This window comes from Protopterus annectens, chromosome 4.part0 (genome assembly GCF_019279795.1).
Source record: "Protopterus annectens isolate FY-2018-M chromosome 4.part0, PAN1.0, whole genome shotgun sequence".
In the NCBI taxonomy this organism is placed as follows: Eukaryota; Metazoa; Chordata; order Ceratodontiformes; family Protopteridae; genus Protopterus; species Protopterus annectens.
Window position 1 is genome coordinate 47,512,980 of NC_056733.1, and position 24,038 is coordinate 47,537,017.

The 24,038-nt window shown below is 42.1% G+C and overlaps 1 protein-coding gene across 1 annotated transcript in view; it reads right to left on the reverse strand.

Moving 5' to 3' along the window:
• The window catches only part of RNF213 (ring finger protein 213), a gene marked incomplete in the record, with an annotated part of 2,890,576 nt that overhangs the window by 1,863,543 nt on the left and 1,002,995 nt on the right, over nucleotides 1–24,038 (reverse strand). The window contains 1 exon segment of the mRNA XM_044069632.1: nucleotides 7,136–7,325. Within this exon segment, the coding sequence (XP_043925567.1) occupies nucleotides 7,136–7,325 (190 nt within the window).

A 24,038-nucleotide genomic window follows, 5' to 3' on the forward strand; every position in this document is an offset into this window, starting at 1 on the left:
TTTTGAATTACGGCTTTCTGTTTGTGTTGTGTGTATGAACCTTAACTGAGTAGCTCTAAAAATATCCCTTCAAATCAGATAATCCTAATCCATCGTGTTTTGGAAGCATCATCTTATGCCACTTGACTCTTCCCCTCTTCCCCTTCCAGATTAATTAATTAATTAAGAGTTGAAGAATTTTCTGTCCACAACTACTGCTCTGGTTAATAAAATATGCCTCACCTGTATATAAAACTAAATGGACTAAAAACATAACAGATAAATAAGACATGTTGACATGACAGATTCATATCCCAGCTTAACCCTCACCTCTGGAATAGACTTGCACTACATGTAAAGCAGAGTAACATTTTTTTCACCTTCATAGTAAACTTAGATAATTGTATGGACAGCCTCAAATTCTCCCCATCTATCTTCTCTTGCCCTCCTTAAGGAAGAAAGGGACTTCTGAACGTTTGTATACGGATTTTTTGCTAAGCCTACAACAAATGGTCTGCAGACTAACTTCATAGGTTCATAGGAAAATAGGGTCTATATTAGAACATCGAAGTTTCACAACTTAGAATGTTCTAATATCAACCCCTATATAGTGAACGCTGAAAATAGCGAAGCTACAGAAAGCAGAATTTTTCCCTAGGGAAAGAATTCGGTTGTCCATTTCTGTCGCATCGCTATTTTCAGCACTATGTGGAAAGTTATGGGTCAGGTTCAGGTAAGTGTGCGATTGGGTGCGGGTTAGGTGAGTTAGGGTTAGGGCACAGGTCAGGTAAGTGTGCGATTGTGTGGAAGTGAGGGTTAGGGCGGGTTAGGGCGTGGGTGAGGTGTGTGTGTGGGTTTGGGTTACGGTAATAGTGGTGTATGTTCAGTTTAGTGTAGGGTTAGAAGTAAGATTTTAGGTGCGTGTGGATTGCTGTTTGTTTGGTGTGCGTGTGTTGTGTGTGTGTGCGTTTCAGAACAGCAAATATTTTCCCTAGGAAAAAATTCGCTGTTCTGCATGTTCGATGTTTTCAGCATTCGCTGAATAGGGGTAGATATTAGAACATTCGAAGTTGTGAAACTTCGATGTTCTAATACAGACCCGGAAAATACTAGGCAATCAGATATACAATACACCAAATAGCTTTGGAAATTAGGCTTATTAGATGAAAGAGACTAATGCCTGATGTTATATATATATTGGGAACCCAGTTATTCAGTGGTACAATGATAGCAACTTTCCATACCTCAGGAACATACCTAATGGCTATGCTTAAGTTGTACAGTCTCAGGAGGCATTCAGAGAGAGAGAGAGAGTACTTGGTGCTGTCAACTCAACAACCAGGTATACTGATGTGGCCAACAGAAGTGGTATTTTTTTTAGTTTTAGAGTATACAGTTTGCATATGTGACTTGATAATTTGTGGAACTTTACTGTGAAGTTGGCACTAAATTTACTTGCAGGTATAAATATCTTTAGGCTCATAGTAGATAATACCATTAAGAATGAATTCGAAGCACTGCTGCATGTTATTTGTTAATAATTTGATGCAGATAAAAAAGGATTTATTATTATCCTCAGCATCAGATACTATTTTAGTTCATGCTCCGATTTGAATAACCACTGCCTGCTTAATATCTCAACTCTTTCCTCCCATGATACACTTCTCTGCCAGTTTTGTATAACCAAGTACACTTTGCTTGTTTATAAATGCTGCCCATTCCCTACCTTGTTCTTTATTACACTTGTATTGCTGTGCGTGATAGCACCCACCTAGGCTGTGCCTGAAACTGCTCTGAGATCACTGCACTAGCCTCTTAATCATACAGAAAGGAATGAATTAATGAAAGAAACTTGCCAGTTTGTTTTTCTAATCTTTTCAAGAGTCCTTCATTTGGGCACATTTTATTTATTATAGGTCTTAATTAGCTTTTTCTTTTATTACAGAACTTATTAACGCTATTATTCCTCAAAAGGGTTTTATAGTTACATTTTCCAATATATTTTGTTCTGACCGAGCATGCTCAGTTAATACAAGTTGCTTTATGGAAGTGAAATTTATACAAATAAGAGACAGCTGAAGTTACTCCGGGCTGGAAACCTTACAGTTTAATTTTGAAAGCTCATCATATAATTTTAACAGGTTTGTCTTTTTAAAGTCCTTGAATTTGGAGGTGTTTGCTGTGGTGTATTTTGATCCTTGAAGAAGGTTATGGATTTGCAATTACATTTGCACAGAGATGAGAATACTACAGAGGCAGTGCAAGTAGGTACAATATTAGCATTAGTGAGAACGAGGTCGAGAAGATTTTTGACCCGCTAGAGAGCTAGCTAGCCATTTATATAAGGGTGACAGAAATCTTTGTTCATAACCGATCTATGTGGTGTAAGTGCTCCAAGTAATTCATAAGGACGTGAATTACCAGTTAAAGTATTTATTCAAGGGATGTTCATTAAGCACATACAGAAACTGTTTGTGGTCCTCTGACATGCAAAATGACCTGTCATAGCCATCTGTCTTGCTTAGGGTGATTTGAAGTTCAGAAAGTTCAGTTTGTGGGTTGCAGGGTATCTAGATATAATAGTCTCTGACAAATAGTCCTCCCCTCTCAGTTTCAAGCAGGTCTGAATGTACGATATGGACCAAAACATAGTAAAGATGAAGTGCTATCTTTAAACTGAAACAAAGGATCTATTCAGCAGTGTTAGTAATACATAACTGTTCACTATTATGCACTCCAAATAACAGCTTAACAACTCTGTCTCACAGCAAAACAGAAGGGCATGATATAGGTCTCGAGGACAGGAATGCAATCTACCTTATATGCTTTGCAAATAATGGTAGTAAGTTATTACAGCAAGCAGATGGGAAGGACAAAAAGGATAGAAAAATTACCAAGGTGCTACATGTAACTGCTTATTAAACCACAGCAGTTGCTTAAACAAGATATCTGTATGACTAAAAACAATATATTATAAGATGGAAAAAGTGATGGATCTAAGAAGAATAGAAGAACAAGAAGGGAATAGGACAGCCACAGCAAAGAGTGGAAGGACAGGTAATATTCTCAGCATGTGTAGCAGTAATCTGGCATATAAAGGGTGCAGGAGAATGCGAGAACTTAAGAGGAGAATATGGGCATCAAGGATAGTAGCAGAATGACTAATAAGGTGAGAAAAGGGAGCATTGAACAGTAAGATGAGGAAGCAAAACTAAGAAAAAAGTAAGCAAAGGATCAATGAAGAAAAAAAGCTACCCTTTAGACAATTTTGGAGAACAGCTCTAAACCACAAGAAGTGCTGGCACAAAAACCTAAGAAAACTTAAAAGTAAAAAGGATGACTGCAAAAAATACTGATGGCAATTAAAATGGAAAATGACATTGTAATTATTTCAAAATTTTTTTTCAGGTATTTATAAGGTGCTCCATTGGGAACAGATGAAGGGCAATAACATTAGATCAAATGAAGCATTTTTATAGAAGGGCTGCAGCTCCCAAAAATGTACGAGCAGGAGGCTCAGAGTCTGATGGCCTGTACAACTTTGAACAGGATAAAAGAACAAATTAAGAAACCGGTGACAGGAAAGACTCCAGGAGAGGGTGGGCTTCCAACTGAGGTCTGTAAAGCAGAAGGCCAGGAAATAGTGAAGTTGTGGCAGACCTTTTTCAATAAAATCTTAAGGGGGGGAGGCAAGTTTCAAGGACACGGAAAAGAGTAGTAATAACTCTGACACACTTGGATCACTGTTGGTTTGCACATGGAACACAGATGTTTGATAATTTAAATAAAACTACAATGATTCAAGAGCACATTGAAAGGACGGGGAAATGCTCTGCTCTGTAAGCTTGGATGCTGAGAACGCATCTGACAGGGTACACTGGAATTATCTTTGGGATGACATGGAAAAGTTTGGATTCCCTTCAAAGATTAATCAAGCTGATGAAAGATATTTATATTTGACTTACAGCTAGGGTGAATACTGGGGGGGCTTTCACAATAGTCTTACTAGATGCCCACTTTCCTCATTACTATCGGCAGTACATTTAGAATGTTTGAACAAGCATATCAAGGACTATAAAATTTAAGGGTATGGCGGGGGAGTAGAACAAAACAAATTCTGCATTTTGCAGATGATGTGATTTATATATCATACAGCCAGAAGGGGACTCTGAAACCTTATTTAGAATTCTATATATATGCAGGATCTGGCAACATAAATAAGAGTAAGACTGTAGGTTCATTAATAAGATGAAGTATTTGGGGACATGGTTCATGAGAAACATGCAGAAAGTGGCATGGGAAACCTTGGAAGAAATAAAGTTAAAGAAAAGCAGGAAGATATAAAGATTAAAGATGAAGAGTTTGGATATACATCATAAAATATTTACAATAAAGTCTGTTCCTTCGATCTTGTATGTAGGGCAAACTAATTTTTATCAACTCGAAAGTAAATTATGGGAGACGTTACAGAGAAGATTGAAAGAATTTATATAGGATGGAAAAACCCCAAGGGTGAGCTGGTTAGAGTTAATTTTACTCAAGGATTAAGGTGGTCTAGAGCTACTAATCCTGCATGGATACTATAAGGTGACACGACTAAGGCTTGTGTACTTGGCACAATCCCAGAAATATAGTACAAAGAAAAATATTTCATGCTTTGTCAGTGTGGCTGTAATCGAGATAATCAGAGATTGATCTCTGAAACAAAGTGACCTCTGACCCCTGAACACTGTTGTACTTGAGTCATTGGGTCCTTGTAGATAGCCTGCACTAATTTCTGCCAATGCTTCTGGGACTTCAAACCACTGCAACGCTGCCAAATCATCTTTCTTGGGATGTTGTTATATGCTTTCTCCAATCTATGCATGCCCAGTTGGACTCTTTCCTCATCTCTAGCTTCTTCTCAACTATCTGTCTTATTGCAAACTTCAGGTCAATTGTGTTGCATCTGATCTGAATCCAAACTGCTTATCTCACATCTTACTACTACTCTGCATTTTTGTGTATCAATCACCATCTCCAGAACTTTCATGCAGTGTGACAGTAGTTTGGTACCTCTACACTGCCCACACTTGTGGATGTTCTCTTTGGCAGTTGGCATAATGTTCAAGGTCTCCCAAGCCAAGGTATGAGGTTCAGTCGTGACCTCCAGCCAATGCCTGAAATGAGCTTGCATGTTTTCCCCGTGTCTCTGTGGGGTTCCTCCCACCTCCCAAAACATGCTGAGTGTTTCTACTTCAAACTCACTCAAGAATAGAGTTGTGTACAGCAGCACAGATTGAATGGTGCTCTATAGGGGAACAGTGATACAGACCAACTGCTGTGGGCATCAAGTGTGATGTGCAGTATCCTCAGGATTCACACACTGCACTCTGTGCTTAGGCTAGCCATTCAGTGGTGTAAAATATCTCTAGGTGATTTGATCATGTCAACTAATGTTGCTAAATGAGTATGGATATTTTCAGGTGATAAGTGGACTGAGGATTTGGCCTACTCTGACCGACACCAGGGACCCATGCTAATGGTGAGAAGGGGAGTATGTGCCCCTGCTGGCCACTGTGTGCCCGCCATAAAGCCCAGAGGCCCAGCTTGGATTACCTGGGATAGCTTTGTTGGTTGAAAGATGAATGTAAAACCAATCAACCTGCCAAACATGAACTAAGAAATGCTACCTTCAATGTAGGTTTCTTGACAGGACACAGCTTGGAAGTGGATGACATGATGGTGGAGATGCTGGACATCCTATGTATCCAGGAAATGAGACCGAATGACAGTGCAGCAAAAGCACTTGCCTTGGGATTCAGAATCTGCTACTCAGGAGGAGGACAGACTTAAAATGGTGTTGGAATTGTGGTGACAGACAGTGAGGGATGTCATCAGAATTAGTGACAGACTCATGGTAATCAGACTCCAATGTAAGGAGAGGGCAGTATTCATAAGTTAATGGCTTTGTGGATTTCTGCATTCCATCATCAGCTTTCCTTATATTCCTTACTTCCATACCTGTCTTGGCTGTTCTATAGTCCTCACACATGCTGTTTTAAGTTGTTGCCATTCTTCTTCTTCAACGTCACCTATTTCCTCTTCTTCCAGAGGTGCTAGAACCCGGAGTAATTCTTTGAACTCCTGTGCTTTCTCAACAGTCAACTTCCAGGTTTTCAGCCTAGCCTGTGTTGACCTTAGGGCCTTCTATGACTACTGCTTGTGGCTGATTATGGCAACCGGTGCTTTATGCTGCGGGCTGTTTCACTGGGGATGGCTTTGCAATTGTGATTCTAGCCCAGTGTCCTTTCATTACTAGGAAGAATTTTACCAGAGTTGCATATTAGCCAATTTTGTATACTCTCTCTTGTTGAGCCATGTGTTGATCACCACCAACCAATTTGCCAGACAGAAGTCTAAAATAGCTTCTTCTTTATTCCTGTTGTCCCACACCTGAGGAGCCAAGCAATCCTCATATCCTGCTCTGTCTAGCCTGATAATGTGCATTCTGATAATCAGTTATCTACACCAATTCCTATTGTTCTGCTTTAGCTATTTGGTCCTGTAAGGGCTGAGATTTTGAACAGTGCCCTATCCTTACACTGCAGTCTGTTTGCATTGGGTCCACCACTAATTCTGATGACATCCCTAACTGGCTTCTGAACTTCTCCCTCACCATAATTCCCACACCATTTCTAGTCTGTCCTGCTCCGGAGTAGTAGACTCTGGATACCAAGCCAAGCGGCTTTGCTGCATTGTCCTTCCATTTAATCTCCTGGATACATAGGATATCCAGGCTCCTCATTACCATCATGTCATCCACTTCCATGCTGAGTCACGTCAGTGAACCTACATTTTTCCGTTTCTCTTTCACTTACACATTCTAATAACAGAAGTAAAGACAAAAAACTCAAAAGGGCTACAAAGCAAGGCATTTTGAGCAAAATAAATAAATAAATAAAACAGGAAATGTACTCAAATTTCCTTGAGTAAGGTACCTATTTATTTGATATAACCTACTGCCCAAAGTTTTCGTTTCTACTATTGCATCCAGTGTTTCCAAAAATCACATTACCAGGAACATTAACTGTGAAAGGACCTTGCAATTAGTAGACACTTCTCATTCTTTTCTTGCACATAGATTTCTTTAAACAGAAAAAAGGGTGACACGTACCTTGAAGATGGAATATATTTTGGGTATCAGGCCACTCCAGCAAATGAGGTAGCACATCTTCGCATGAATTCACAAAATTTCCATGGCTGTCTTTTGGCCAGGATTTTTCAATGATAGCAGAAATCAGGTTTCCAAATTTTACAAGATTATATCCAGTTAACTTCTGAAAAATACTGCCTGCAGGAGCATCCTACAATAAATTACAAAATGCAGCAATAAGTAAAAATAAAACACCTAAATAAAATGTTTAATGTAAGGGAAATAGCAGCCAGAACAAAAGCACAGAGGAATCAATCTACTTTTTTTACATACCAGTTGCCCAATCAAAAAGCACTCAACACATGCATAATCAAGCTTTACATATCACAAAGGAAACAGCAAACTCAAATGATCAAGAGGGTTTTGCACAGCTATGGAATAAAATAAAGATTAAAAATAACTGTGGGTTGAGATTCATAAAACACAAATACTGGGCTTGTTAAGAAAGCATCCACATCTGCTAATACTTGGAGTCACCTGTACTGCAAGCCTATAGCTTTAAGGTCTCATAAGCATACAACATACCCAGAAATGTCTTGGTCACTGGTGACTCCAAAGTAAGACAGAGGCACAACATTTAACAAGCTGCATAGGACAGAGTGACAGCTGTCTCTCTGGGGCAAAGACTGGGGATGTCACTAAGGCTCTTAGGTCCCTGAACCACGCCAGATACAGTTACAGCATTGTAGCTGTCTATGTGGAGAGAATGATACTAGGCACTCCATCATGGAGAAGATGACGATAGACATTGCTGAGATTTCTGCTCATGCCTTCAAAGACAGCAACATGCTGGTACTGAGTAGCATGCTATAGTCACTAAGAATAATGCCTTATTTCAAGGATAAAATAATTGGTTTCAATAACTGGCTGGTATATTAGTATCATTGTATGGAGATCCTGTGTGTGTCTGGATGAGATGAAACAGTGAATAGACCCACATGCTTTGATAGGAATGGTATCTTTCATACCTTGGTTTTTCCATACTGATCCAAGACTTGTGCTACCCCCCACAACTCCTTGTTTAGGCAGAGTTCACCTGACAGACGTCCCAACTTGGCAAATTGCTGGGTGATATTAAGGTAGCACTTTTGAATACCAAGTCAAAACAACAAAACTTTTGAAACTGAAGTCTTCATTAATCTCAAAGTCATTAGCATTTGTTTAATTACAGAAGCCTAGTTTCACTACAGTGATAGCACTCCCTGCATTGTGGGCTACAATGTTTGCCAGGCATTCAGATCCACAAGCAACTCTGATGAAGTATCAGTATTTTTAATCCATTGTCTCTCAATAGATTTCACAGAATGCATATCTATAACTGGATGAAATCCTAGTTATCCCTCAATAAAATAATCATATAATGACCAATTACAGAGCTTCATCCATGACCCCTTCAGTGCATGCACAATACCTTAACCACTTAGAAAAGTTAACAGTCAAACTAAATACCATTTTTATGGGTGACTTCAAATATCCACACAAACAAAAATATTTACTGTCAACAGTAAATATGCTCAGATTTCTGGACGTTTTAAATATTATTACACTTAACCAAACTGCCACCTCCTCACGTAGCCCAGGCCGGTATGACCCTGACCCTGAGTAGCATCCTGCCCTCACCAAGAATGATACCATGGTATAGAGAAAAAAATATCAATTTCAACAATTGTCTAAGCTTCTGGTGTCATTCAAAGGAGATCCAGTGTCTGTCAGCCTGGGATGACATGCTCAACAAGCCACGCTGCTTTGCTAGAGACGGCTTGCACCTGTCACCCTTAGACTTTTGAATACTGGCCAAGGCTCTTGCCACCCCCAAAGTGCCTTTTTTAGGCAAGGCTCAAAAGTCAAACCCACTGCCGCAAATAGCACAAGTAACAAAAAACTGAGGGTAATGCTGCTCAATGCCAGAAGTCTAAACCTCAAAATACACGCACTCGAGGCACTCCTCAGTATGGAGAAAATCTATATACGTACAGTAACAGAAACCTGGTTTAAGGCTCCAGAGAGCACCCCAGCACTACCAGGCTACAACTCATGCCATACATTTCGGCCACAAAACCCAGACCAAAATACAAAAGGCAGGGGAGTATCCATATTCATCAAGAATACCCACACCACCAGGTTAGTGGCACAGCACGATGCTTCAGAGATCATCCATGTGCAACTAACAATGGGCAAAACTGCTATTCAAATTATAGCTTGCTACAGATCACCCACCAAGTCCCAGGACCCCCACTCCACATTCCTGGAAACACTGGGAAACAAAGATCCTACCAAACACCCTGACATTGGGCGATTTCAATTACCCAAACATTAACTGGGAAAACTACTCAGATACGAACTCCCTTGCCCAACATTTCCTAGAATTTATAAACTCAAACGCCCTGGATCAACTGGTCAACACCCCCACCAGAGGTAACATATTGGACCTGGGCATCACCAACATGGGTGACTGGTGTTCCAAACGGAGGTCAACCCCTCGCTGGTTAGATCTGACCATAAACTAATCACTCTGGATATCCACATTCCAACACCATCCCCGGTCAAAGAAACCACCGTGAAAAACTTTTCAAAAGCAAACTTCACATTACTTAAAACCAAGGTGGGAAGTTTCAAAGCCCCCATGCTAAAGGATAACGCTGTCCGAGGTGCAAAATCCTTTACTAATGCACTCTACGGGCACCTACAAGAATGCATGGATTGTGCTACCCCAAACAAAACCAAGACTCACACCTCCAAGAAAAGGATACCAGTCTGGTGGACACCTGCCATAAACAAGCTATACAATAGGAGGAAACTAGTACAGGAAAGAGTAAAATCCCAAGAAGGGAAGACATTCCTGATCAGTATCAGCAAGAAACTACATTCCCTCATAAAATCATCCAAGACTAGCTTTGAAAGAAAAATTGCCATGGACTCCAAAGATATTCTTTAGCTATGTCAAGAGTCTAAGTGGCAATTCTCAGATCTGCTGGGAGTTACTGCAGAATGGCACAAAATTCACTGAACCGACTGATATAGCAAACATCCTGGCAGACAGGTTCAGTGCAAACTTCACCCCCCTCTCACCTCCAAAACCATAACTATACCAGAAGAATGTAGTGCCCCTGAAATCACAGACACTCAGGTTAAAACAGCCCTCTCCAAAGCCAAAAACACAGCATCAATGGGACTGGATGGTGTCCCAGGCTGTATCCTACATGAGCTTAAAGATGAACTAACCCCTCACCTAAACACACTGTTTAAACTCAGCCTCTCCACAGGCTACGTGCCCACAGAGTGGCGCACAGCAACAGTTATTCCGCTCCACAAAGGTGGAGCCACAATGGACCCCGGGAACTATCACCCTATAAGCCTGAGTAGCTTGGTCTGCAAGGCTATGGAGCACATCATCATGGATCTCCTTAACAGAGACATTGGAAACCTCCAAACACTGGACCCTACCCAGTTCGGCTTTGTTAAGGGCAGATCATGCCTCCTAAACCTGCTGGACTTCTTTGAGACAGTTACCAAGGCTATAGATGAGGGAAATGTGGTCCACACAGCCTACCTATACCTCGCAAAGGCCTTCAACACCATTCCCCACTCAGGTATTATAGACAAGCTCACCAGCCTGAACATAAACCCCTACATCACGAGATGGGTTGCCAACTGGCTCATGGACAGAACCCACATGGTAAGAGTTGCAGGAGCTAGGTCCGACTCTAAACCGGTTACAAGTGGCGTTCCCCAGGGCTCAGTCCTAGGACTCCTCCTGTTTGGCATATACTTCTTGGAGGTACAGGCAAGCACAGGAGAACTATGGCTGACAAAATTTCACAGATGACTGCAAACTAGGGGCTATAATTGACTCTCCAGCTGACACAGACATCCTCCAAAAGGGTCTCACTGAGACAGATACCTGGTGTCAAAACCATGGCCTCAAGCTAAATGCCAAAAAGTGCATAGTCATCCCCTTTGGAAAAAACAAAGTACCCACAAACTACCACATAGGTGATAGCCCCCTACATACGGAATACGTAATAAGGGATCTGGGGACCCAAGTAGATCGTAACCTCTCCTTTGATAATCACATTGCCGAAGTGGTTAGAAAATCCTTCTATGTGGCCCACCTAATCACAAAAGGGTTTGCATTCAGATCGAAAGAGGTCATTGGGCCCCTCTACGCATCACTCATCAGACCCATCATAGAGTACAATGCCCCATTTGGGATGTACCTTACAAGACATCTGCAACAACTGGAAAGACCACAGAAGTTCATCACCAAGAGGATCACTGGCCTTAAGCAGATGCCCTATACAGCTCGACTGAAGAAACTCCAGCTGTACTCGGTTGCATACCGCCTACTCAGAGGTGATCTCTGCCTGACATACAAGGCCGTGTCCAACCCAGAATTGATGGACATGCAATAAATACGACGTGCTGGAGGGATAGATTCCTGTCTCAGGGGCTTCCCATGTTCTGGAATAAGATTCCAATCTACATTAAGCAGAGCTCCTCGCTAACCCTCTTCCAGAGAAACTTGATGAGTGGATGGGAAACAGAAAGTTTACCCCAGGGATCACTTCAATGGCTCTGCTGGACAGAAGCACAGGGAACTAATCTAAGGGGCAGGCAAAAGCCAACACATTCCGGCTTGGCTTGTAAATTCGGGCAGATAGCTTAGTACCTACCTATGAACCAGACGTATTAATCTTCTTTAACTTGTACTCACAAACTTTTTTCCTAGTTATGCCACCCTGCTTGTTATCCCCCTCCCTAGTTAAATATGACCATTTCATTGTGATCTTCTCTATGAAAACCTGCTTTGCTGCTCCTAACAAGTCTTCTAGACTTGGGGATTACTCCATAATCAAGTATTAACTATTTACCAGTCTTGTTGATAATCACAAGTGGTATAGCTCCCCACCCAGCAAACTTTGTAACTGAGGCTGCTACCTACTGCTCTGAATTTTTCTCCCTTTTGGATAGATGCCTCCAGGCATCTTTATCAATTCAGTGTAAGCATAATGGCAAGTTTAGAACTAAACCTGTATGGTAGCACTACCCCATGCTGTAAATACACTTTGAAAACTATGCTATTCTCAGTTATCTGTAAACACCCATTGTAGTAAACCCTAGTGTAGTATTTCACTCTCTGACGCTGTCCGAACTCTAATCATCACAGTGGTATTCTTGCACCCAAATGTTACTGCAAAGTCAATTTGACCTACTTCTAACCACTGTATTATATCCTCCTATCCTGACTAGTAAACTAAGCCTTGCATAATTATCTAATTTTATATCATTAGCACAACATTGTTAATGTATGTATTTTTCTTACTGTTGTGAAAGTATTCGTGCTGTTACGTAATCAAATTTTATTACCTTGTCAACAAACTTTTATTGCATTGTGTGCATTTCTTACTATGTGGAGCTTTTCTCCCCGTGCTTCTGATGCCCAGGCGGACTTTCCTGATACGCAAATGTAAAATAAAATCAAGAAAAAAGAAGTTATGTACTCACCATAATGTTCCATGTGAGTTGTTTCATCTCGACTTCATTCTTCATTGATGGGTTCGGAGCTGATCCTCTGGTCCGACACGGCCGTTTAGCAAAGCTCAAAGATTACCAGTAGCTCGAGACCAAGACCCTTATCCCAAGATGCACTGCTGGAATTACCTCAGATCTTATTTGCTGCGAGTACCATACCCTAGAAAGAGGACTAATCTTCCCAGACAGGAAGAACATTGAATAACCAGGATGAAGTCAGCCTCCAGGTCAACTGTCAGCCAGGTGGGGGAGGGAAGGAGGGAGGGACGTGAGAATGAAGGCGAGATGTAACAACTCACATGGAATGTTATGGTAAGTACATAACTTCTTTATGTGAAGTTATTCAATCTCGCCGTTGATTCTTCACTGATGGGTAGCATCCTTAGCACCCTAAATCCTGTGTGGCTCATGGGAGTACATTCTTCAGGATCGTAGACCCAAAGGAAGGTCTGTCCCTGGAGGCCTTGTCCACTTTGTAATGAGTGATAAAAGTGTGAGGCTTAGACCAAGTGGCTGCTGCACAGATATTATCAAGGGGTAACTTGGCTTGAAAGGCCTAAGTAGAGACTGCTCTGGCTGAATGTGCCTTCACTTTATGCAACAAAGACCTATTATCAGATGAGTAAGAGTAGGTGATACAATCTGAAAGCCACTTAGAAAGGGTAGTTTTTAGCCACTGGTCTACCTTTTCTGGCTTCAGAGAATGAAACAAAAAGTTGGTCTGACTTTCTGAAGTCTTTTGTTCTGTCCAGATAATATCTAAGCTGTCTGTGAACAAAGTTTGTGCAGCATGTATTCTAATTTGTTGGTATGGTTCGGGAAAAAAAAAACAGGCAACTCAATAACTTGATTGATGTTTGTCTCAGAACATACTTTAGGCAAAAAAGATGAAAAATTATAAGGGGGGCTTGATAGATAATGCCTGAAGCTCTGACACTCTGCAGGCAGAAGTAATGGCCACTAGAAAAATAGTTTTCCAAGACAGAAACCTGAGCTCACTAGATGATGCTGGTTCAAAGGGAGGAAGAATAATATGGGATAGCTTGAAATTCAAGCTCCAGGGAGAATAAGGAGTCTTCACTGGAGGCCTCATGTGAAAGGTACCTTTGAGGAAGGCCTTGGATACCTGGTGTTGCATAATATTTAGTCCATCAACACCTAGATGAAAATTAGATACAGCTGCTAACTGGACCCTAACGGTAGCAGCTGCCGCTCCTTCGTGAAAAATCTCAGTCAAGAATTCTAGTATGGATGACAATGGAGCTTTGTAAGGATCAAGGTTCTTGTTAGAAGCCAAATGGAAAATCTCTTCCACTTACTACGATACAATTTTCTGGTGGGAAGGTTTGTGGGAGGCCAACAAAATTTGACTTGTGTCATATGAAAGATTATACGGGGAACTGGAGCAGCCAAGCGGTTAGCTTCAGTGACTGCATGGAAGGATGGAGGTCCCCTGATGGTTGTGTCAGAAGGTCTGGAATTGGGTCCAGGATCCATGGATCCTCCAAGAGATGATGGTAAAGAAATGGAAACCAAATCTGCCGAGGCCAATGAGGGACTATAAGAATGACAGTTCTTCTCAGCGACTTTGCTTTCTGTAAAAATCTGGATATCAGCGGAATTGGGGGGAATGCATAGAGGAGACCTGGGGGCCAATCGTGTACAAGTGCATCCCTCTGGGGTTCTTCCGGAGGGGGTATCAGGGCAAAGTAGCTTCTGCATTTGGTGTTGATGTGGCTGGCAAAAAGATCTCAGCAAGGCTGACCCCATTTGCGGAAAATCCTGTCCACAATTTCCTGTTTGAGTGACCACTCGTGTGGCAACAAAATCGCCCTGCTCAACTTGTCCGTTATCACGTTGGATCTCCCCTGGATGTGCGTTGCCAACAGAAAGCGCTGGGATGACACAGCCCACTGCCAAACGCTGAGGGCTTCTCGGCAAAGGGGGTAAGATTTAGTCCCGCCCTGTTTGTTCAAATACCAGACCACTGACATGTGAAAGTACTGCAACGCCAGAAGTACCACTCTCATTTCTAGAACACTGATATGCAAATGTGACTCTTGATCACTTCATGGGCCTTGGGCAGTCTTTCCTTGAAAATGCCCCCCCCCCACCCTATCAGGGAGGAGTCCGTGGTCACAGTGGCTACTGGAGGGGGGGGGGTACAAAGGGACGTTCTTATTGTGACATGTAGAGATGTCAACCATCACAGAAGATCCCTCTTGCAAGAGTTTGCAGTCAGAATCATATGGTTCATTTGCAATTCCTGGTAAGACCATTGAGTGAAAAGGAACCATTGAAAAATCCGCATATGCATCCTCGCCAATGGAATGGCTAATATTGCTGCCGCCATCAAACCTAGTACTTTCAGGACCTCTGTGGCTGGAGCTCTGTTCTTTGACACCAATGAAGTGATTTTTTGGTGAAGAATTGATACCCTTTTGAGTGGGAGACATAGAGTGGTGGTTGAAGTGTCTAACTCTGCTCCTATAAAGACGATAAGCTGCGATGGCAACAAGGCAGACTTTTTTTGAAGTTGACGGTAATGCCTAAGTGGCTGCAGAGTGTCAGAGTGAATTCTGTTGCCTGAATCAGTTGATGCTTGGTGGTGGAGGTAAGGAGCCAATTGTCTAGGTAAGGAAACACCTGGAATCCTAGACGCCTCAGGTGAGCTGTGACCACTGCCATACATTTGCTAAACACCCTGGGGGCTGTAGTGAGACCAAAGGGCAGGGCTCGAAACTGGTAGTGACTGGCTCCCAGCTGGAAAGGCAGATGATCTTTGGATGGCCTGGCCATTTTTATGTGGTAGTACGCATCCTTGAGATCGATTGAGCACATCCAATTGTCCTTCCCTAAAAAGGGAAGTATGGACTGAAGCGTGACCATCCGAAACTTCTCTTTTTTTACAAATTGGTTCAGTCTGCTGAGGTCCAAAATGGGTCTCCAAGTCCCCTGTTTTCTTTGGAACCAAAAAGAATCTTGAGTAAGTTCCGAATCCTGTTTGGTCTGCTGGGACTGGCTGGATGACTCTATTTTCTAGCAACTTGCGGACTTCTGTGGTTGCTTGTTCCCTGTAACTGGGTGGAACATCCGGGATTCTCTTGACAGGAAAAGGTGGAGAACAGTATGAAATACCCTCTGGAAATTATGCTTTGTACCCATCTGTCATTTGTAATATTTAGCCAGGCTTCTGTGCACAAAGATAAGTGACACCCGACCGCCTCCAGAGCAGGACAGTTGGGCCTCCTCTCAGGAGCGCTGGTAGGGCTGACCAGAGAAATGATCTCTGTCACCCTGGTGTTGTGGACCCCCTCTGCCACGAGGATGGCGTCTTCCATTATTACCTCCTCCTCTGCCCATGGAGGAGGGTTCTCCACGTGTGTCCTGAAAGGCTCCTTGGGCTTTATGGAACCATATCTTTCCTCCCCTTTGGCCTTTGGGGTAAGGCCGATTAGGGGTAGAAAAACAGACTCCTTTGGCAGAGTCTTTCCCTCCTGTTCACACCTGGTCAAGGTTTCTTTTACCTTTGGCTCAAACAGGGTATTTACGAATGAAGATTTGAAGGGCTCTGCGAAGGAACAGAGGTGCATCCAGGCATGCCTATGAAGAGCAATTCCTGATCCTGCAGCCCTACTCGAACCATCTCCTGCATATATGAGACGCACAGACGAGTTCACGATGGAATTAAGGGTAGCAAGCTGGGCAGAAACTTTGTCAGAGACACCTGCAGCTACAGCACCCTGAAGAGCATCTCCCAACTCCTTAAAGAGATCTCTTTGCAGTCTGGTGAAATGGGTCAGATAGTTCAGTGATCGAAGAGTGAAAGTCACTGAACTGAACATGCATTTCCCATAGCTATCCATGATCCTAGAATCTCTGTTAGGAGGAAGGATAGACGCGGAAGTTTCAGACAATTCCTTCTTGGTGACTGCCGCCAGCACCATGGCATCAACAGGGACTCCTTTAGACAAGAAGGTTTTATCCAATGGGGCAGAGATAAACTTATTCAGCATCCGAGGGACAGGCCCCATGGACTCGAGACTCCCATGCCCTACGAGAGACCAGTTGCATAAACTCATCATAGGGTGGAGACACCCAGGAGGTGAAAGGTTGAGACCCAAAAGCCTTCAGGAGAACTGACTCATCCTCAGAAGGGTTTTTGGACTGCCAATCACTCCTCTACCTAAGGATCTCAAGGATCTCTGCAAAGGAGATGTCCTCAGAGGGAGATCGAGGAGACCCTTCTGACTCATCCAAGTCAGTGTCAGATGTCAATGACTCCTGTGGGGAGTCCAAGTGCCTACTCTTACATACTCTCTTTTTGGGAACTTCCTCAGTGGGAGCCTCTGTGGAAGTCTCAGAAGAGCAGGGGGCGCCCAGTGGGGCTACCTGAGGCTCTGGGTCTCTATGCTTGGGGTGGCCGATGGAAGCAGAAGCAGACACAGGCATTTTAGGGGAAGAAGAGGCCAGACCTGGTGATGAGGAAGTCTTAAGAGACAATACTCGGCTCATGGCTTCGAAGGCGTCATGGCTCCGATGAGAAGGAGTCGACGGACCCAAAGGAACTGTGATCCCCTCCTGCATCGATGCCATGGGCTCAGAGCCTGAGGCAGGTGTTGAGCTCATCCCTGCTGGGGCCCCAAGAGGAAGAGTCAGCACTGACAGGTCAGTGCGACTATCCTCCTTGGACCCGACCGGAGAGTGTCAGCTCCTAGAGTCCCCAGTCAGCGCCGAGGACGTCCGAGTGGATGGAGCCAATGACACTAACAGGTGTCGGCTTCAAGGGTTCTACAACCATCAGGTCGGCCTCTTCCGGCTCTGAAAAACCAATATGGCTCGGAGGAAGAGCAGTCAATTCCTGGGTAGTAGTCTTCAGTTACGATGCCTGGGTTGGAACCGACAGCAATTTAGCTAAGCCTGGTGCCTTTAAGAGCTTCTGTACCAGTCGGTCCATGTCCGAATCCGAAACACTAACAGAGGACCTGGAGGAATGCACTGATGGTGCCGACTGGAGTAATGGAAAACGGGATTCAGAGACCGGTTTCAAGGCAGTGTCCCGGGTCCGAAAGGAAAAGACTGTCAGCTCTGAAGACTGTGGAGCCGAAGTCACAGCAAGTTCCACTTTCTTAAACATTTTTGACTTGGAGTCTGAGGAGGATTTGAAGGACTTTGATGACTTGCTGGCTCCATCCTGGTCAGTCAAAGCTTCCACAAAGGCATGCTTAAGAAGACCCCGATCTATGAGCTTTCTCTTCCTCTCAGCAAGCACCCTAGAGGAAAAGGAGTGGCAGATACTGCAGGACTCCTGAAGGTGCACCTCACCCAGACAATAAACACAATGAACGTGTCCGTCTGTGACAGACATCTTCTGTCCGCAGTCTAGACATTTTTTGAAACCAGACTTTGGATGTCTGTCTTTATCCTCCGACATAATATTAAGCAATAGCAAATTCGAACACCACTGTAAACAGTATAACTAAGCAACTATTTTAGAAAAAGGTACACACAATATTAAACAATGCCCAAAAGGTAATAAGTATATATATATATATATATATATATATATATATATATATATATATATATAAACAAGAAACTAACTGTAAATTTAGCTAATACCCAACTACAAAAACTCCTCAAACTATACTACTAAAGGCCAAAGCCAACACTAGCAAAGAACGGCCACAAAAAATAACAAAGCCAAAAAAGATAGTAAAATATGGATAATGGAAACACTAAGCAACAGTCTAAATATGAATATATAAGAAAATTTCAAGAAAAACTTGCTAATTCATTGAATAAGTCTTGAGCAGAGCTGGAAACCAAGAGATCAGTGCCACGGCAAACTAGATCGGAGGTAACTCCAGCAGTGCATCTTGGGATAAGGGGCCTGGTCTCGAGCTACTGGTAATCTTTGAGCTTTGCTAAATGGCCATGTCGGAGCCAAGGATCGGCTCCAAACCCATCAGTGAAGAATGAACAGCGAGATTGAACAACTTCACATCTATATATTACAAAGAAAAAGCTCCTAGCCATCAGTAAACAATGTCTAATTCATCATTATAAAGGGATTTAAACCTGGTAAGGCTCTCCAACTTACCATTAGGAAATATAAGACTGTCTATTAACTTAAGACTGTAACTAACTGAGAAGACAAATATAAGGCCTTCTTTGGCTATATTAGGAAGTTCAGAAGTAAACTACAAATCTCTGCTAAACTTCCCTCTGATGGTACCTCCTTATTTGACCTCCAGAACATTGCTAATACTCTTGCAGACAAATTCTCTTCTAACTTCACTCCACCTACCCTCTCCTCTATTCCCTCCATTCCTTCCACACCATTCCTCCTGAGATCAATTTGGATCAAGTCCACAGAGCACCTTCAAAAATTTAAAGCACTGCCTCCTTGTGTCCTGCAATATTCCTGGGTGTCTGGTGAGAAGTATAAAGTCCCACCTAGAAAAATCCCTCCATCAACCCTTCAAACTCAGTCTCGTCACTCATTTTGTGCCCAAGATGTAGAGAATGGAAGATGTGGTGCCCTTGCATAACCATGGAGATTACAGGCCTATTAGTGTTACTAGTATTGTTTACAAGACTATGGAATGTATTACAGCTGAACTAATAAACAATGAAATAGGGGGAGTTTATATTCAAAGACAGACACAAGTTTGGCTTTGTAAAAGACAACTCATGCCTGCTTAACCTGGCTGAGTTCTTTGAAAGGTTTACTGAAGGCCATGGATGAGGGAAATATAGTCTACAATGTTTACTTGGTCCTTGCCAAGGCCTCAGACACTTTCACCCATGCTGGAACTACTAACAAACACTCCCAACACAACATTGGCTTGGTAACTGGCTGTCTGAGACAGCCCATAGTGCTAAGGTCAGGGAATTTGGTCTACACAGAAAAACATCACCGGTGTTATCTCATATGGCTCTGTCCTGGGTCCACTATTCTTTGGTATATACTTCTGCAACATAAAAGCCAGTATAAAGGGAACTGTGGCTAACCACGTTAGTTGATGACTGCATACCAGGGTTACTTATCAAATCACATTTGATACTCTAATATTCCAGCAAGGGGTGGATCAAACAAATACTTGATGTATTAATCATGGGCTTACACTGACAGCAAGACATGTAGTTGCTTCTTTTGGTAAACCTAGCATCACTACTGCTTGTCATACAAATAACACTCCACTTACATGTGACACAGTCATCAAGGACTTTAACCAGCACTTCTGTGTACCTTGCACAATTTACTCTTTGTGGTATCTCCTTAAGGTCCAAAGAGATAATTGGATGGTTCAGTGGTGCAGCGGTAGCATTGTTGTCTCACAGCAAGAGGTTCTCTGGTTCGATTCTTGGCTGGAGTGCCTTCTGTGTGGAGTCTGCATGTCCTCCCTGCATTTGTGTGGGTTTCCTCTGGGTGCTCCAGTTTCCTTCCACATCACAATGACATGCGTCTGGAGCATTTCTCCCTGGGCCTCCAATGAAAATTGGCTTTGCTCCAAGTCAGACTTTCCCGGTAAACAAATATTAAACAAATATATTAAAAAATAATAGTTCCACCTTATTCATCCATTATTAGGAGCACCATTGAATAAAATGCACCTGTTAGCATGTATCAGGCTAAGTACCTAAATCAGCTTCAGAGACTTCCAAAGTTTCATTACAAAAAGAACTCTGGTCTCAGCAAAATTAGCAACCCTGCCAGAGTGAAAGCTCTGTCACTTTACTCAGTGTCATAGAGTCATAAGGAATGACTTCAGCTTAGCCTTTTGCTCTGTTCCTGCAATGAACAATCCAGCACTCTCTGAGCTAAGTCCACATAAACAAATCCAGTGGTAAAGCAAACACCATTTCTATAATACTGTATCAATACTATCAAATCATATGACAAACACCTAATCCAATACATATCCCATTTCTGGAAGAGGCTGCTTTTACATAGTACTTCCCTAGCTACTTTTAAAGCAGTCTGCATGACTGGGCGGGTGTCACAAATTGTTATCACAGATACATGACAAAAGGTTACCCAATGCAGGACACCTTAAGTCTCCCACAATACTGGATGACGTTACTGAGCTTCTCTCAATGGTCTCCTTTGGCCACATGCTTAGTTAAAACCTATGAACCTACTAAATCTAATCTACCTTACTACACCATAAAGTAACAAAGCAGAACAATTTTTATTTCTTAAACAGACAAATGCTTACTACAATATGGCGTAGCACACTTTTACTTTATTGGGTCATACAGAACTGTAGAGCACAGCAGAATGTAAATTAAATTAAAGTTATGTATTTATCCATAATGTCGCACCTGGATGTGGAAGTCCAGTTTAAGAACATATGCAATGTTTTCACTCTTTCACTCCAAAAACAACCTGGAGGAGTTTGTTGCTGCTCTGCTTTACCAGGGACTAACTGATCTAGACAGCAAACTTGCTGGCAGGGCATTATGGGTAAGGGAGCAGAAAGCAATAAACAACTCAGCATCTGAGATGTTCCCAAACAAACTCCTGTTGCTCTTTGTCCTCAGTGGTTGGTTGGGATGGACCTGCTCAACCAGATCTACTATTACAGTAAGTATTGACACTTTATATTACAGATGAGAAGGTCTGTTGTAATCAACCACTAGAAATGAGTCCAGATTTATCTTCCTGGATGGTCTTCTCATGACAACATACCCCTGCTGACTGTCACCAAGAAGGAAAACCTAAATCTTGAGATCACATGCAGGTTGTAGAATCTTGCAAAACTGTTCTGAAAACCCCATGTAGTAGCTCATTAAATATCATTACACAAAGGCAATTTTAAAAAAGGCTTGTGAGACAAATATTGATCTTGCTGAGTGTGCTCATTACTAAGCTGGTAAAGGCTTGGTGTGCTAGGAATGCAATCTTAGAAACTATGAACTATGGAGCTCAGTTTTTTTGTCTGAAAAATGAAATAACTGAAAATCCTTTCTGATAGATTTGGTTCTGGCAAAGAACTGCCTGTGAGTGTCCACAAAATGAAGCACGTGTTCTTTATTACAGTAATTTATGACAAAAACAGGTAGATTACTGGACTAGCTTATACTAATTTTGGCAACTATTTAGAGCAAAAGAGGTGGATTTTTCACAATGCTTCTCTGTCTTCGTGGAAGACGAAGCAAAAGCAAATGACCTGCAATTCAGATATTCTTCTGTTGGATGAAAGTGCCATAAAAAGAGTTTTCTAAAGCACATGCTTCAAATATACTTTAAAAGCTTGACTGAACTGAAGGGAGACAAGTTTCTAACATAAAATATAGCCTGGTTCTATGGGTTAGAGGGACTGTCTTGGACTTTGTTAAACTTGTTTGGGACTCAAGCATATGCCCTACTTCATGTCATCAACATTTGGATAATAAAATCAGTAACCTGGGTATTGACAAATGTGGATTACAAAGCAATAACTATATTTCTCAAACATGACAGAAGAAGAAATTGTCATGTTGTCATTTTAGATGCCAACTGCACCTTGGGGAAGTGTGTCCTGAAATGCCTGCAAAATGAGAAAAATTACCACTATTTTCAGAACGCTAATATATTAACTGCCCCTGTTTGTGGCCTTTACATCTTGGTCATCTCCTCTTGATAATGCCCCATTCACCCGACTGGCAAAGGCATTTTCAGTGGCAGCCATAACTGAGGTAGGGGCTCAAAATGGTCTACCCAGAGCTAGATAAATAAATCTCATCCACCAAATCAAGTGGATCTTACAGTTTAAGATATCTGTCTGACATGAAGAGCCATGGGATCCATGTGCTGACACCATTCTAACTTCACAGTCCACAAAGAACTTTCTGGTACTGAGAACCATGTAAACTGTGACTGCTATCAAGACAAAGGCCTTGAGACAAACCAAGACAGGAACTGAATAAGCTTGAATAAGCTAGCTTACAGTGTTCTGAAGAGGGAGGATCCTGTCGAGTGGAAGAAATACCCTAAAGAACGGAGTGTCCATCTTGCATTCGGTAAATTTGAGTATTTGTGAGAGCCCCATTTGAGAAATCGCAGAGTTCAATGCAATTTCCTGAGACTAAAACAGTGTTTAAAAGGCCTCTTGCTGATACAAGAACATTAATCATTAGGGTGGCTATTAGCCACAAGTCGAAATATGAAAATAGCTTAGCATCTTGCAATCCTTAGTTCACTTAGACAAACATTAGTGAATATCCAGAGGACTGAAGTGAAGTGAAATGAAAGTGTTCAAAACTGTATGTGACTGGCTCCCACTCATAGTTGCCAGGTTCACTGCAAATCAAACTTTCAACTCTCACTACTGCTTTTCTTTACAAACTTTAAAATGGCTAGAATTTCCTCACCACCTACTACTCCCCAACTCCTTATTTACTCCACCTTAACAAATCTTCTTCCTGCACTGCCATCTTCTCCCTTATATCCATCCCATTACACCCCCAACTGCTTTCTTCTCAGCTCTAACCAGTTACTCTTAGAAATCACTAAGCCAAAAAGAACTATGGGCCAGCACTTGTATAGTTACTCAGTTGCCATAGCTTGGAACAGACTTCCACTAAATATTACAACTCTTGACACTCAGCTTCAAAAAAACCTTAAAAGAAAACCTACTAAACTCATGGATCTGCACATGCCAAAGCACAAACTTACTCTCTTCCATCTCCCTAACCCTGTTCTCTCTTTTCTCCATTTTACCCTGGTCCTCTCTTTCCAGCATATATACTATCCTCTTCTTTTCTAGCTTTAATTTTTCGCCTTACCCTGTATGCTACTTGCAATAATTATGTTCACCACAGATTGACATTAGTATCTTCCTCACACCCTTATGACCCACTTATTGTTGCAGTGTATGTCAAATGTTTCTCTGTTATTTAATTATACTAACTGCATATTTGCTATGTATTTTAACCTTCATGTAATAACTATTCTCCTCTGCTTGCCTGAATTTCTGAATGGGGCTCCCCACCCCCCCAACATCCACTGAAAATGGGCTAAGGCTCACTCGGACATTCCCGGTTAACAAACAGCAAAATAAATAATAAATACACCTCCTTAACTTCTTAGCAATCCTGATGTAGCAACAGACCTCCTGGAGGTCACGTCACCATATCCATTCTTCATATGACAGAAAATTACGGACTGTACTGTGACCACAAAAGGGACTCTTTTGGGAAGAAATGGCTGAGCAGACCAAGTACTGGCCTGATATCCTTTAATTTCCTGTGAAATTAAAAGGAATCCTGCTTAATAACCCCATTCTTACTGATTAGGCAGTACTTTCTGAATGGGATTTTTTTCAAAAAATGTATCACCTCT